We start from the raw sequence: 17,251 nt of genomic DNA on the forward strand, positions 1-17,251 counted from the left end.
ACTTGTACAGCTCCTTTCCATCTGATCAAGACACTCAAAGCTCTTTACAACAATCTGTGCCTCGTTTACCCATTCATGCAGCACTCTACTAGATCTATACAAAGAATAATCAGTTCTTTAGATCGCATCCACACACCGATGGGACACACATGGGAGGCAATGAGGGATTCAGTGTCTTGCTCAGGGACCCTTCAACATTTAACTGCTGGTGGAATCGAACCCCCAGCTCTTGCATTGGAGGACGACTGATCTAACCACCCCTTTAATGAAAATAGTTGTAAAAAAAAAAGATGTGTTTCAACAAAACAGATGTGTAGTTTGTAGCATCATTAAAACAACAAAACATTCAAACAAGTAGGCATCTCTAACAATGAAACAATTAATTTGTAATTTATGCCAGAGTTGACATAACATTACTTAACTAAAGCTATCAAGCTAAATCAGCTTTCATCAAATAATCTTCCATGTATTTTGAAAGATCCAATTATAAATAAATGAAACAACAACAATAATAATAATAATAATAAAACAATGCAGTACAAAATCACAAAATAAAAGCACAGATTAAAACTAAAATAAAATGAAGGTAAATTGCCAGGAAATTAAAGTGAGAAGGCTAACTTAAACTGATGAGTTGTTGTGAATCCTGTTGTGATTTGAAGGAAAGAAGAGAGTCAATTTTGCAATATTGCAGATGTCTGGAGGAAGAGAGCTCCCGAATTGAGCGGGGTGGAAACGCTGGCAAAGGGGATTGTAAGGTGGATCGAACAGGAAGAACAGAGAGAGCAGGAAGGGTGACGATGTGCAGGAGATCGGACAGACAAGGAGGGGTGAGTTTGTGGATGGCCTTGAATGTGTACAGCTGGATTTTAAATAGAACTCTGAATATAACAGAAAGCAGTGGAGGTGAAATGAGGGTGTTTTTGTAATGATGCAGGCAGCTGAATTTTAAATCACGTGAAATAACGACGTTAGTATGAATTTAAGTGTAAATGGATACAGTCAACTTTTGCACTTAAGAGAAACCTGTTTACCTTAACGCCTCACATGGAGGTGTTGAAACTGTAATTAACAGCTGACACTGGCACATTGTTGAGGTTTTTTTTTTTTTACATGAGTAACTGTTTAGGTCAAAACTCCTACAGATCGAAGGAAGCTGGATTTATTGAGAAAAGTCCTGTCAGATATGAGGCCTGTAGAGCACTGACAATACAAAAAATATACTATTGAAATAATTCAATTCAAATAAACAAAACAAAAAAAAATCATATGGGAATAAAAGATCAAGTAAGAGTAAAAACGTAGAAAAGATTGATAACGTATCCTATTTCAATTTATTTATTTATGTATTTTTCCCAAATCTAAAAGTATGAAACTTTGTCTTCTCTTTTAGTTCATCATGGATGACAGCAAATCATTGTAAATCACTAACTTACCAGCAAGAGTATAATCCATGTCAAATCCAAAGCACTTAATTTTCTCCATGGCCAGGCTTCGATTGACAAACACTCTAAAAGAAGAAAAACACATAAAAATCAATGCACAACAACAGGTAAAATAAAAATCCATTGATCCCTAACAGCACCCTTCTAACTAAGGGTGAAGCGTGAAATGAACAACATGCTACAACTTCCTTTTAGGAATTGATCAAGTAAAATTGAAATAGCTGGCATATCATGTTGAGTAAAACAACTATTTAATCTCCAAAGCAAAGCCAGTCACCAGGTTTGCATACATCTCAGGAAGAAATGTGGTCCACTCCTCTTTTCAGAATCTCTTGAAGTCCTTTAGGTCTTTTGCCTGGTATTCTCAACTCTTGGCTTCATCTCCCTCAACAGATTTTCCACAGGATTAGCATCTGTAGACTGGGTAGGCCACTCCATAACCTTGATGTGCTTCTTCTTTAAGGCTGATTTATACTTCATCAGAAGTGCCAAAGTTGTTCCTTGCTGATGTGGTTCCATGATGAAAATGGTGTGTTTTTGATTTCACACCACCTCCAAGAACGACTTTTGTTGTGCACAACCCCTGGTCAAAAGTATCATCTTGCAGGTATTGCATGATTGGACATAACTTCATGGGTGTGTTTATTGGAAAAAGTGACTGAACTAAACTGCTCCCGTTTCTTTCAACTGCTCTGCTCAGCTACAGGTGTCTGAGACTATTACAAATGCAGACGGTTTTGTTCCAGCAAAACTTTGAAAGATAGTTGAATAAAACTTGTAAAGAGAGTCAAGGGGCAGCGTGGTGGCACAGCTGGTAGAGCTGCTGCCTCTCAGCGAGCAGGTCCCTGGTTCAAATCCCGGTCCGGGTGCCTTTCTGGGTGGAGTTTGCATGTTCTCTCCGTGCATGCGTGGGTTTTCTCCGGGTACTCCAGTTTCCTCCCACAGACCAAAAACATGCATGTTAGACTGATTGGTAACTCTAAATTGTCCCTAGGTGTGAGTGAGAGTGAATGGTTGTTTGTCTCTATGTGTCCCTGTGATGGACTGGAGACATGTCCAGGGTGTACCCTGCCCCTCACACCGTGATTGCTGGACATGGGCCCCCGTGACCCAAAATGGAAGAAGCGGGTAAAAGATAATGGATGGATGGATGGAAGAGAGACAAGGAACTTTTGGAAGATTGCACAACTTTTGTGCACAAAGCAGACAGCACAGAGACAGACGTAGTAGTTGTACTAACTGGGAGGGGGAACACCACGGCTGGGCAGCACAGGGACACATTCACGCAGTCTGTCGGAAACGGTGTTCTCCTCAGAACAAATATAAAAATAGCACTTCTTCTTGGTTATTAACAGAAATACCAGATCTTCCTCCTCTAATTTCTTTATCATCAACCAAGTTAAAGCTCCACTCTGCCAAATGTGCTGTTGCTGTGTTGTTTTAGTTTGCACATGAAGTGTGCTGCGGTGGGAGGGCTTACGTCTTGCCCACAATTTCTATGAATATAAATGTATATAAAATGTCCATGTGAAAGAGAACATCTAACAACCACATCAGCGAGATCAGATGTCGTACTTCTTGCGACGTATAAACCAGCCTTTAGCTACTCTTTTGTTCCCCATGGTACGTTTTGGGTCATTGACATGCTGGACTGACCCATTCACAACCCATTTTCAGTGTTCTGCCTGAGGGAAGAATGTTCTCATTTAAGATTTTATGGCACATGGTCTTGTCCATTGTCCCATTAATGTGGTAAAACTGTTTTATACCCCTAGATAAAAAAACAGCCCTAAACATAATGTTTCCACCTACTGTACATGCATCATCGTGGTAATGGTGTCCTTTGTATCACACTTGGTTTTTCTCTTCCTACAATTATAGCAGGTGGCAATGATGTCAAATACCTCCATTTTTCTGACCACAGGAGTTTCTACTAATCTTTTCATTGAATCAAAGACGTTGAGATGTTTTCTGGCAAATCTAAGCCTGGACATGTGCCTTCTGGAGCACAGGAATCTTTCAGTGGCTTCAAGATACAACTCATTAGACTTACCAATGGTGTTCATGGTGCCCAAACTACCTTCAGATCTTTAACAAGCTCCTTCTGTGTAGTTGCGGGCTGATCTCACATCTTTTTCATCATCATCCTCACCCATGAGACAAGATAGTGCATGGAATGACAGATGACTGAAGGTCATTTTTCATTTCATTTCATACAAAACCAACAACTGTCACATTGTTGATGGTCCATTGAAGGCCCATTCCAGGCCAAATCATAAACTCATTTTCCTGAAATTAAATGCCTCGGAACAATAATAGATAAAAAGTTGACCCTTCAGTCCAACACTGATTGTATTTACAAAAAAGCTAGACAGCGTCTCCACCTTCTATATAAGCTAAGGAATGCTAATGTTAGCAAAAATACCTTGCAATAGGTGTACAGTCACTGGTGGAAAGTGTTATTGCCTTTAATATTGTCTCATGTATGGGAACTTCCTAGCCGGAGACTGGAACAAGTTGTCCCGGGTGGTCAGACTAGGTAGTAAAATCATTGGTCATCAACAAATACAACCTACAGACTTATACAGTCATGCTCTATAAAAAAAAAGGCAATCCAGGTTTACAATGACCCAACTCATCCACTGCAACCATTATTCAGGTTGGTACCATCTACTAGAAGACTGCTGGTTCCTCTGGTAAAAAAAAATGGGTACAAAAAGTCATTTGTTCCCTCTGCTGTGAGTGTCTTTAATAGGGTTCTATTTAAACGTAGCCTCACATGACAAACCGTTGTCTGCTGGGATGTTTGTATGATTTTCATGTATCATGTATTTTAGAATTGGTTTTATTGGGTAAGCAAAGCTTTTTAAAGTTTTGTGGCATTTTAAAAATGCCAAGTCAATGTGTACATTTAAGAAAAAGATCAAAGCTGAATTGTTAAAAATGTATATATGAAGTAGCTTAGTGTGTTTTTGTATTAGAATTAGAAAAAATTAGAAAGAGTTATTCATTTTGTTCTGTTACTTGAAGATTATTATGATTGAACTAATTGTTTGAAAAAAGGGGCAGATGCAATAAGATTTTTTCTTCTTTCTGCTGCCTTTCATTTTAAATCTCTTGTATTTTTTATATAGTTATGAAACTGTTTTGTATTTTTAAAATGAATAAACTTTATACCATACCATTTTAAACTTGTGTTGTTTTGTATGTATGAGCCAGGTGTTAAAGATAAATCTCCATCCCATGAAATGTTATGGACATCCATCCATCCATCCATCCATCCATTTTCTTTACCCGCTTATTCCATTTTGGGTCACGGGGGTCGCTGGTGCCCATGTCCAGCAATCACTGTGCGAGGGGCGGGGTACACCCTGGACGGGTCGCAAGTCCATCACAGGGACACATAGAGACAAACGAGACAAACAACCATTCACTCTCTCACTCACACCTAGGGACAATTTAGAGTTACCAATCAGCCTAACATGCATGTTTTTGGTCTGTGGGAGGAAACCGGAGTACCCGGAGAAAACCCACGTATGCACGGAGAGAACATGCAAACTCCACCCAGAAGGCCCCTGGACCGGGGTTTGAACCAGGGACCTGTTCGCTGAGAGGCAGCAGCTCTACCAGTTGCGCCACTGTGCTGCCCATGTTATGGACAATAAAGTTATATTGATTAATTGATTGATTGAAATATAATACCTTGTCTCTGACACCCTTTGACGGCTCTGTGGTCTTGCCTGTGGTGACAGAGAAGGTGGATTGGAAGGAACTGTTTCTTTTGAGTGGTGTGTTTTATCTTCATGATGATAAGGATCATCTAAGATTGATTTGACTTTACTGATTGTGTGAGAATCTGTCTGTACTCTGTTCATTCTTGAGATTCTTGTGTGCTTCCTGCCTTCCCCATGTAAGGATGTTAGTTTTCTGTGGCCCGGTGTGTCTGTTTCCCTCGTGCTCCTCATTAGTTTCCATTGTTGCCACCTGTGTCTCGTCCCAGCTGTTTGCTATCATGTCTCGTCTTCTCCTTGTATTTAAGTCACCCTATTCTGTCTTGTCCTTTGTCGGGTCGTCTTCGTTGGGTACACTTCCTTGAGTCTCCTGAGTCTCTCTTTGTCTTCCTGGTTCCTCGAGTTCCCCGTGTCTCCTGAGTTCCCCGTGCCTCCCTCCTTGTTTATGTAAGTTTTGCTGCCCCGTCAGCTTGTTTATTTTGTACTTTTCATTTATCATTAAAACCTATTTTTGTATATCTGCCGAGTTGAGTCCCTGTTCTGCACTCTGGGTTCGCTCCGACCACAAATCCTAACACCCCAGTGATTTTTCCTTCATGTTCCAGCTCCTTGCTTCACCTGCTCCCAATCCCAGTCACCTCAGGAGTTGTCATTTTGTCTTGTTAGAGTCCCTTTAAGTTCTGCGTCTTTGTGTTTCCTTGTCGTCTGTGCATTGTGCTTCCCACAGCTGTTCATGCTCTGTTCCTCATGTCTCCTCGTGATCTTTCTTCTTGTAAGTTTTGCTTTATTTTATTTTATTGATACTGTGTCTTTCTCCATTAAAATTAAACTGTTATAAAAAGGAGAGACCCATCACTTTTTTTATAAGCAGGCAAACTAACAAAATCAACAAATAAAATTGTCTTAAAATGTGATAATTAATTTGAGACATTTTACAGTTTAAGGAACAGAACATTTTCCTGATTTTATTATTTTTTTTTTTTACAATTTAATTACCTAAATAATTTTCAATGAACAAAATGGAAACAAATTAAATAGCACAGTTAATAATAATATAATAAAGTGCTATGTGTTGTCATCATTGTATGTTCTCATACAAAGACAAAATGGGCTCTCTGCATTTAACCCATCGCACCTGAGATACACGCAGGTGGAGCAGTGGGCAGCTATTTAGGCGCCCGAGAAGGGGTCCTCTGCAGACGTGAAGTGGGCGTTTCTGGAGAATAGGTGTTTGTAAAGGGCAAGCACTGATTGGATAACTATATTTGATAAGCGTTTATTGATAACATCCTTGCTTTTACTGGATACTAGCTGTATTAGCTGCTCTTTAGGTAAGTTACATCAACTGTTTTATAAAACTGAAAGTTTTCTAAGAAACAGTGTTATATCTGCTGTCAAACACAAGAAGATTTTCTTTAGTCCTTGGGTTGTAGGCTGCACCTGACACAGGTTGCCTTGTGTGTGGTCTGGAAACAATGAAATATGAAACATCTGAAGAGAAACCTGCTCCCATTTGTTAAGAAGTCTGGTCTCAATTAAAGATCATGAGTCCTGTAATGAGATAATGACCCAAAACAAAAGTTAAAAACATAACTTGCTCTTTAGAAGTTCTACTATGAGATCTGATCTATGAAAGGAGCTGAAACATGGAGTAGGACTGACCCTTAAAATGTGAGACAGCTGAGGAAGTTAACCAGTAAACAGAAATATCTGCTCCAGTTGCAGAAATCTTACAGAAACTGACAATCACTCGTCTACAGTGACTGGTTTAAAGGTTGAACAAGAAAATGTGAAGTTAAAGGAAACATCCTTTGTCCCAAGGCCAGTTTAAGTATCATTATTATTTTGGTTACTTTATTTTTCTTTCTTTATGAATCGATTGTAACTATTTTCACATTTTTCAACAACCAAAATGGATTTTGTTTTAGCCCTCCCCACTACCATTTATGTCGCTCTTGTTTTGAAATGTAACTGGAAGTTCTGAGTTAATAGAGGCGGAAAAAGAAGTTGTGGAGACGCCACTAATGTCGAACCGGTTAACACCATAGACATAATATGTCTGTGATTAACACAAACACCTTGTTTTTTATCGTCCAATCAGATGTGGCCCTCCAGATACGCCTTCCGTATTTGTCTGCAGAGATACTTACTTGAAGCACCCAGGGAGCAATTCAGGATTAGGTGTCATGCTCAAAGACACCACAAGATGTGCAATGACCAGGGATTGAACCCAGGACCTTTGGGTCCCGAGTTGGCTGCCCTGCCCCTACACCATCTTGGCCCAGTTGTTTGATAAATGAGCCTGAAAATATTTCCATATTAATGAGGAAAATAAAATTCAGTAGTGTCCATTTTGTTTGATCTCATCTTCTTTGTTAAACATTTGTTGTTTCTAAAAACCGCAGAGCAAACTTAACACCAAAAATCAAAATTTGACAAGTCTGCTGCAGCTGGTCATCCTTCCCTTTTTTCTTTTTGTATGAACTGCTGATCAATGCAAAAACACAGATTACACAACAACACCGACATATAACCTGTGACTCTTCTCGTTTTACACTCTGGATTCTATTCAGATGAGTGAAATTAGATTAACAACAATGAAACGAGATTAGGATAAATACAAGAACAAGAAAAAAAACTGTCAACTGACATGGAGCATCAACTGATAGTTAGATTTCTATGGATGTAGTTTAATGAAAGCTTTATGAAGAATAAAGTCACGCCATGATTGTTAAAATAAAAATGTCAATTAAGTCAGTTGCAGTTTGTTTCAACAACAAAAGAATTTCATACCTCATTGCAGGATGGTGTTGGGCCAAATCCTTTGGAAAGCTTTGTAATAGAAAATAATGTAGAAGAATCAGAATCAGAATCAGTTTATTATTGCCATGTCAATGAACGATGTTCACAAACTAGGAATTTGCTTCGACATAAGGTGCGAATAGTAATAAAGTAAAATAAAGTAAAAATAAAGTAAAAATGAAGTAAAAATGAGAACATTACATAAGACATAAGACCTGTGTACACCCACAAATAAAGTAAAATTAAAAACATAACATAAACATGTGTACACCCATACAATAGAAAACAATAAAAAAGCTTAGAAAACAGTACAGATGGAGTATTCAATTATAATACAGGTGTAATGTGACCAAAGCAGAAGTTATGAGGTAGCATTATGAGTGTTCAGGAGTCCAACAGCAGAGGGGAAGAAACTGTTTTTATGGTGGGAGGTTCTGGTCCGAATGGACCGAAGCCTCCTGCCTGAGGGGAGTGGTTCAAACAGTCCGTGTGCAGGGTGAGCAAGGTCAGCTGTGACCCGACCTGCTCGCCTCACAGTCCTGGAGACGTACAGGTCGTGGAGGGATGGAAGGCTGCAGCCGATCACCTTCTCAGCTGAGCGCACAACGCGCTGCAGTCTGAGTCTGTCCCTGGCAGTGGCCCCGGCGTACCACACCGTGATGGAGGAGCTGAGGATGGACTCGATGATGGCCGTGTAGAACTGCACCATCAGCTTGGCCGGCAGCTTGGCCTTCTTCAACTGTCGCAGGAAGTACAGTCTCTGCTGGGCCTTCTTGATGAGGGAGCTGATGGTCGGCTCCCACTTGAGGTCCTGGGTGATGGTGGTGCCGAGGAACCGATAAGAATTTGCAGTGGTGATGGGGGTATCATTACAGGTGAGGGGGGGCAGAGGGGCTGTGGCTGGGCGTTGAGTTCCAGGTTGTTGCTGCTGCACCAGGTCACCAGCCGGTCCACCTCCCTCCTGTATGCAGACTCATCACCGTCCGAGATGAGCCCGATGAGGGTGGTGTCATCTGCAAACTTAATAAGTTTCACAGAGTCATGGCTGGAGGTGCAGCAGTCGGTGTACAGGGAGAAAAGCAGGGGGGAAAGCACACAGCCCTGTGGAGATCCTGTGCTTACAGTCCGAGTGTCCGAGACAGCTCTCCCCAGCCGCACGCACTGACTCCGGTCTGTCAGGAAGTCTGTGATCCACCTGCAGGTGGAGTCAGGTACATGGAGCAGGGAGAGCTTGTCTTGGAGCAGAGCAGGGAGGATGGTGTTAAATGCAGAGCTGAAGTCCACGAACAGGATCCTGGCGTAGGTTCCTGGGGAGTCCAGGTGCTGCAGGATGAAGTGAAGAGCCAGGTTTATTGCATCATCTACAGACCTGTTGGCCCTGTAGGCAAACTGCAGGGGGTCCAGGAGGGGGCTGGTGATGGACTTGAGGTGAGATGAAACCAAGCGTTCAAAGGTTTTCATGACTAAAGACGTGAGAGCTACAGGTCTGTAGTCATTTGGTCCTGTGACACGTGGCTTCTTGGGGACAGGGACGATGATGGAGGACTTGAAACAGGCTGGGACGTGGCATGACTCCAGTGATGAGTTGAAGATCCCTGTGAAGACCGGAGCCAACTCTCCAGCACAATGTCTCGGCGTGGAGGGTGACACAAGGTCTGGGCCTGCAGCCTTAGGTGTATTCAGCCTTTTAAAAAGCCTCCTTACTTCATCCTCTTGTACAGAGATAGCAGGGGGTTGTCGGGGGCAGTCCAAAGATGTTAAATCAGTTGGGCTGGGGTTGGTGTGGAGGATGGAGGAATGTGAGTCCATGACTTCAAAGCGTGAATAGAAGTCGTTCAGATCGTTTGCCAGTTTGAGATTGTCTGTAGAATGAGGTGCTCTGGGCTTGTAGTTAGTTATCTCTTTCAGCCCCCTCCAGACAGAGGCAGAGTCGTTTGCAGAGAATTTTTGTTCCAGCCGTGTGTTGTACCTGGATTTAGCCTTCGACACCTCCCTGCTAAATCCATACTTCGCACGTCTGTAGTTGTCTCTGTCCCCCCTCTCTGAAAGCAGCCTCCTTCTGCTGACGAAGCTGTCTTAGTTTGGATGTGAACCAGGGTTTATCATTATTGAAAATGACTCTGGAGCGTGATGGGATGATGCTGTCCTCACAGAAATGTATATATGACGTCACGGTGTTTGTGTATTCGTCTAGACTGTCTGTAGAAGCCCTGAACAGGTCCCAGTCTGTGGTGTCCAAACACGTGCGTAGCTCCTCCACAGCTTCACTGGTCCACTTTTTGGATGTCCTCACCACAGGTTTTGAGAGCTTCAGTCTCTGTCTGTATTCAGGTATGAGGTGAATCATCTCATGATCTGAGAGACCCAGGGCAGCACGAGGCACAGCACGAGGCACAGCACGATAAGCACCGCTCACTGTGGTGTAACAGTGATCCAGCGTGTTTCCTTCTCTTGTCGGGCATTTAATAAACTGTTTATATTTAGGTAGTTCATGCCTGAGGTTTGCTTTGTTAAAATCTCCAAGGATAATAACAAGGGAGTCCGGAAAAGTCCGTTCTGCACTCGCAACCTGGTCTGCGAGCGCGCGCTCAGCCTCGTGCACGTCCGCGCACGGTGGGATGTAAACAGCGGCCAGAATAAATGAAGTGAACTCACGTGGAGAGTAGAACGGTTTGCAGTTTATGAAGAGATATTCCAGAGGAGGAGAGCAGTGCTGGGAGATCACTGTCACGTCGGAGCACCAGGCGTTGTTGATAAAGAAACAGACTCCTCCGCCTTTCTTCTTTCCTCCGGAAAGTTCCCGCTGTCTGTCAGCACGGAGGAGCTGGAAACCCTCGAGATGGAGTGCGGAGTCCGGGGTCTGCTCGTTGAGCCATGTCTCCGTGAAGCACAGCACACAGGAGGAGGAAAAATCGCTGTTCCTTCTCATCAGCAGCGCTATCTCGTCCATTTTATTGTTGAGGGAACGGACGTTGGAGAGGAATATCCCAGGTAAAGGCGTGCGTGTACCGCGCCTCCGGAGACGCACGACGCACGAGCGCAGTGGTAAATGTAGTATTACCACTGAACTCATGACTGTTTATCTTTAATGCTACATCAGTCTGGTGCAATCTGACAGTAATAATCTACACTCACTGACAACAAAAGTTATGAGCGCCCCGACGGAGTGGTGAAAATAAAATTAAACTGTTAGTGTTGAAAGATCATATGAAGGAATTGCAATGAAAACAATATGGACACACTGCTGGCTCCATGTCAGTAGGGTAAGCACTCTGAGCCTGGATGCAAGCAGCAGTTTGGTGCCAAACCCAGTCATACAGCCAGTGGTTCTTCTTCTGCAGAAAACTGTCCCACAGCTGTTGTAATCTGTCCTCAGGATCAGGCAAATCGGCACCGAGTCTGAGTTAAAATGCAAGCTGCTTGCATATGTTTGACTGGGAAAGATCAGACTTGAGTGGACACAGAAAGAGCTCAACATGAATAGATACAGTTCATAGACACGTGTGCCATGAGTGGTCTATTTGAAAGGCTTTCCAGGGTGCTGTAAGCTGTCAGGAGGGGTAAGCCATCTGAACATGAGACACTGCTGCGCTCTCTGGTACGTCCCCAGGACCCCTACCAGATTACCTGAAGTCAAACTCCATGATGCCAGGAGTAATACTGGTGGGTCTCTTCAGAGCACTGACAGAAACCTGTCCTCCCCCAAGTCATCATCAATACATTCATCCATCCATTTCCACTATCCATTTCTGTACCAGCTTCATTCGTTCAGGGCCATGGTGAGCTGGTTCTGATCTCCAGCACACAAAGAGCAAGAGGCTAGTTTGACCCTGGACCTGTCTCCTGTCATGTACGTACACCTAAAGGCAATTTAGAATCTCCTAATGTGTGTGTGTGTGTGTGTGTGGGGGGGGGGGGGAATAGAGCACCCAGATAAAACTCACACATCCCTGAGGAGTTTAAACTCTAGAGAAATTTGAACAGAACCTACTTGCTTTCTTACACGTATAAAGATATAAAAAATAATATACAGTATAGTAAAGAAAACTTTAGAGCTACCTCCATCCACCATTGCTTTTGTTTAATGTTTCTTGTTTAGCTCTGATGTGAATCATTAGGTGGATAAAACATGACTGAACTTTAGTCGTAAATCTAATGTAATTTATTGTTCAATCATGTGTAAATGGTAATTATCACACATGCATAACGGCTCTTTGTTGGGGAAACTGGGTGGAAAAATAACATAAAAATGGCCAATATCTGAATGAGAAATTGTCATCACTTAAAAAAAAACTGATTAGTCAATTATTGTTACCACCTCCAGGTAAAATAGCTTCAGGCCACTGTAACTATGAACTGAAAGAAACTGAAAGACACAACTTGGACAAGCGTTGTTATACCTGTGGTGAGCTTCACGCCGATACTTCTTCATCGCCACACAGTCCATGTTGGCTGGTAAGTCAGCACAATTCTGCAGACGGTCACTCCATGAAGTTGTCATCTTTAACCGTTAAGAATGTTTCTATAGGAAAAAAAGTGTGTATGAAACCAGAATTGGTAAGAATTATCCAGGTAATACAATCCTGTAGTTACGTACTGCAGCCATCTGTAGAGGTAGATGGTGATGCAGCTTTGCCAACATGAGCTATTTATTCAGAGAGGAGCCTTTTCCTGGCCATAAGTGATGATTAGAGCTTCTTCAACTCACTCCGTCATACATTTTGATATTTAACCTAACTGAAGGGTGGCACAGTGGCTCAGTTGGTAGAGCTATTGCCTCTCAGCAAGAAGGTCGCTGGATCAAATCCCAGCCAGGAGCCTTTCTGGGTGGAGTTTGCATGTTCTCTTCGTGCATGCGTGGGTTTTCTCTGGGTTCTCCAGTTTCCTCCCACAGACCAAAAACATGCATGTTGGGCTGATTGGTAACTCTGAACTGTCCCTGTATGACTGAATTGTTGTTTTGTCTCTCTGTGTCCCTGTGATGGACTTGCGACCTGTCCATGTTGTCCCCCACCTCTCACACAGAGACTGCTGGATATGTCACAGTGACCCCCGTGACCTGTGTCAGGGGAATGCAGGTAAAGGTCATGGATGTTTCTCACTAATGTTAAATGAATGTGTGCGAGTTAGAGAGTTGTTTTGTCTGCTCAGAGAGGAGCCTGCAGGCGCACGGAGGTGCACCTGATCAACTCCAAGGCCTTCTCCGAGTCTGTAAGCTGGAAAGCCGAGGTGGTCTTGACCTCGCCTCTGTCTCATAATAATCATGTATTATAAAGCACTTCTTGCTCTAAGCATGTAATTTTTGCACATCTGTGAAAGCTTCCTCGTGACCGTCTACTCGTACAAGTAAAGACCGGTTTAAAAATCTTCTCGTGTCCTCAGAGTGGCTTGTTAGAGTAACCAGAGATGATGAAAGGATATTTACTGATCCAAAAGGAAGAAACGAGTAAAGATAATAGAAGGATGGATATAACATGAAAAGCCCAGAAAGGCCGTCGGCTGGGATTTGATCAGGCAACCTTCTCGCTGAGAGGCAGCAGTTCTACCTACTGATCCACCATGCCAGCCCTTGTTCTATCCACACTGGAAAAATATTGATGGGATTGTTTTGGTGACCTGGGATGATCCCTGCCACAACTTCCCCCCCCCACCCCAATTAACGACACAGAGACAGTTCTGTGGTTTCCATGGTGACCATGAGTCTGGACTTGGTTCTTCACACTTTTACACTATGTATCAAGTCTGTACATCATGATGTGCAAATTATTATTTTTTTTAATATTAACACGAAGTTATGCTGCAACTTTCGGCAGCAGCAGCTGCACTGAACCATTTAATATTTCTTCAGACATTTTCTATTATCGATCCATCATAACCATCGATTATCAAACATGAAAAACTAACTACCACGGTGTGAAACCAGTGATTTCCCCCAGTTAAATTTCCGTAAATACTACGTTATAAACATGAATGTGTCTCAGGTGAAGTTAGCAGGTTCTGTACTGAAAGTGTAACTTTATAGTCTCTGACAGCAGGAAGTGAAGGTTCCGTTGTTTCTATTCTTGCGCCACTTTCTTCACAGCCGCAGCTGTCGGTGCGCAAGATCTCCGGTAGCGTGTTAGCATACACTAAGGACACGCTCAAGAACAACACTAAAACAAACAAACAGTTAAAGTCTGTATTTCATTTGAAGTAAAACATATTTCATTATATCCTTTAATAACAAGGACTAGAAACAACACCGCCTACCTTGTGACGTTACTTGAAGAAGGCTTTAGGGGGCAGCGCATGCGCAATAAAGAGAGTAGAGTTAGATTGGATCGACTAAGGGGACGGTGGACCCCCAATACCTCGACTACTCTATGTGATGGCGGCTAATTAACAAATATATCGTAGACTCTACTGATTAAAAAGATATTAAATTACTTTCTTGAATCAATAATAATTAATAAGAGCCATTTACAGCGATTCATTCGTGCAGTTGATCCATTCTAACTAAACTGCAGAACTGCCTTATAGGTGCATACCGCCCCCTGCTGCAAAGGAGGAAGTAGTTTATGCTGCAGTCCTGATGCATGCTCAATAATCCAGGTAGAAATCTGGTCCAGAGGACCAGATTTAACTTGTTTAGATTTATGCTGCAGTGTTCTCTGGAGTGTGAACAACATTTTCAATAAAAATTTTGAACAATTGGACGAATGTACTCTTACCCTGATACATGCTCAATAATCCAGGTAGAAAAATCCAAAAAAGTTCAATCTGGTCCTCTGGACATTCAAAAAACAAGAAAACAAAAAACAAAGCAAACTGCAGTTTGACTCCCATCACCCTTTGGAGCACAAGTTAGGAGTCATCAGGACTCTGTATCACAGAGCAGACAGCATCCCCACTAGCTCGGGAGCCAGGCAGAAGGAGAAATCCTACACAAAACAGGCTCTAGAGCAGGGGTGGGCAATTATTTTTTCCATGGGGCCACATGAGAAACAGCAAATATTGTGGAGGGCTGGCACAAATTACTTTTTCATTCAACCTTTATTTAGACAGGTAAATCCGATTGAGCCTCTAGGACTCATTTACAAGAGAGACCTGATTTCAACTTAACTCAATACTGCATAATAATAGTATTTCATTATTAAAAGCAGTACATAGCACTGTTTTAACAAGCTGGTAAGAGTATTTGTTATGATTAAGCAACGAAAAAAGCGAGGTTTCCATACAAAAATGTCATTTATTCAATTAAATTTCCCAGTGCAATGGTAAACTGTTAACATTTTTACCATTTGTGACGTTATATTAGTGATCATTTTCAGTCACATTCACACCAAAACTCATTTTGAGTTTTATATACTGCTGGAAAAAGTTCTTAGCTTTGTAAATATATCACAATATTGTCTTTGTACTCCAAATATTATGAAACATCATATAATAGTGATCGTCACTGAACTGTGATTTCGAGTCCCGGTTCTTTACGTGCCTACATTTGTAGTCTAAAAATCTCATTTGGTGTTTTTCAGTTCTTTTTTCTTGTTTAGTGAGAGAAGTCTAGTCTCTGTTGGGCTTTAATGGAAATGTTAAAGTCAGGTTGAAGGTCTGAGGTGGAGATGTGAAGCAAAGCTGACATCATTATTGAGAGAGGATCTATATCTGATTTGGTTAACTTCATTTGTTTACATGTGTATTTTGTAATTCCCCTTACGGGGGCCGGTCAGAGTCAACCAAAGGGCCGCATGTGGCCCTGGGGCCGTACAATGCCCAGGTCTGCTCTAGAGCAATGTGGATATCCTAACTGGGCCTTCCTGAAAGCAGAGAAGAAACCCAAACAGGACTCCAGTCAGCCATCAGGTGAAAAGGAGGAACCCAGACCCAGACCAGTGGTCATTCCATATGTTGAGGGAGTATCAGAGAAACTGAGACGTTTATTTTCTAAACATAACGTCCCAGTGGCTTTTAAACCCCAAAATACATTACGGTAAAGACTGGTTCATCCCAAAGATCCAGTCCCCCGGCACAAACAGAGTAATGTTGTGTATGCTGTTCAGTGTCGGGAGGGCTGTGATCAGTCTTACATCGGGGAAACTAAACAGCCACTGGCCAAAAGGATGGACCAGCACAGAAGATCAACATCATCAGGCCAGGATTCTGCAGTCTACACTCATCTCCAGGCCAGCGGTCACTCTTTCAAGGATGAAGATGTTCACATCCTGGACAGAGAGGAACGATGGTTTGAGAGAGGAGTAAAGGAGGCCATCTTTGTGAAAAGAAATCGTCCATCATTAAACAGGGGTGGAGGCCTCCGGGTTCAACTGTCCCCCTCTTACAATGCTGTGATTGCTAGTATCACTCAGCCCTCTGTGAACAGTAAACAGCCATCAGTGTGCTAATGATCCATTGTTAGGCTGATGGTCCTTCTTGAGCATGTGATCAGCTGGTTTTGGTTGTCAGCAGCAAAACTGGTTGATCCACTCTGAGAAGGTTCTGTTTATAAGACTGAGTTTGTTGCAGCTCCTCAGACTGAAGAAGTTTTTGGATTAAAGATGAAACGTTTCAACAAGTTTTTTTTTTTTTTAGAATCCGTCCAGGGGACCTGCCTTAACTTTGTTGGATTCATCTAAATCTTTTAGAAATGGTGCTGTAGGATCCATGTGGTGTTTTAGCTTGACAAATGCAAAGCTTGATAAATTGTGTTCCAAGAGGACAATGATCCCAAACACACATCAAACTTGTTCATGGATTGTTTTTAGAACCCTGCGACCCAAAAAGGAAGAAGCAGGTAAAAGATAATGGATTGTTTTAAATATTTAACTTTTTTTTTTTGGTCTGGATTTAAATAACCTTTTCATAAAACCAATAGCCAAACCTTTGGTTAGCCTGTCACAACTCTTCATTATTCATTAACTCAATTAATGTTCTAATACAAATAAAATATTTTAATTGACGTGTCTCACATCCAGCAGCTAATTAAACAAAACTCAAGTTTAAACTTGTTTCCTTTTTAGAATACACTCATTTTATTTTTAAAACTAACAAAAGAATTGTTTCTCCTGGTTAATTTATCCATCTCTCCCTTTATTCCCCACTTACACGTAGTTAGGTCACAGATGAGGAAGAAACTTGGAGGAACCTATAGTTTGTGGGTAAGCAGGCCACATTTGCGAGCCAACAAATCCTGGTTTAAAATGAACAATGTGCACTCGCCCCATTACTGTTGAAACAACAACCAGTGGGCAGTGACGTGGCTTATGAGAACCACATTTGGTGTTCAATACAGCTGAA

General features: G+C 42.1%; 2 protein-coding genes across 3 annotated transcripts in view; one reads left to right on the forward strand and one right to left on the reverse strand.

Annotated features, from left to right (window-relative positions):
* nt5c2a (5'-nucleotidase, cytosolic IIa) overlaps positions 1 to 12,479 on the reverse strand; it is a 34,201-nt gene extending 21,722 nt beyond the window's left edge. Inside the window, exons 1-3 of one of the 2 annotated variants that reach the window (XM_037680820.1) lie at positions 12,379 to 12,479; positions 7,970 to 8,008; positions 1,437 to 1,510 (exon numbers count right to left, since the gene is read on the reverse strand). In XM_037680820.1, coding sequence (XP_037536748.1) covers positions 1,437 to 1,510; positions 7,970 to 8,008; positions 12,379 to 12,479 — 214 coding nt within the window. The remainder of the gene's footprint in view (positions 1 to 1,436; positions 1,511 to 7,969; positions 8,009 to 12,378) is intronic. The other variant, XM_037680827.1, reaches the window with a different exon arrangement.
* Positions 1 to 17,251, forward strand: part of LOC119413748 — an 880,117-nt gene that overhangs the window by 309,651 nt on the left and 553,215 nt on the right. The window lies entirely within an intron of this gene.

The sequence above is a fragment of the Nematolebias whitei genome, chromosome 1, assembly GCF_014905685.2.
Source record: "Nematolebias whitei isolate Nwh7 chromosome 1, NemWhi1, whole genome shotgun sequence".
Taxonomy (NCBI): domain Eukaryota; kingdom Metazoa; phylum Chordata; class Actinopteri; order Cyprinodontiformes; family Rivulidae; genus Nematolebias; species Nematolebias whitei.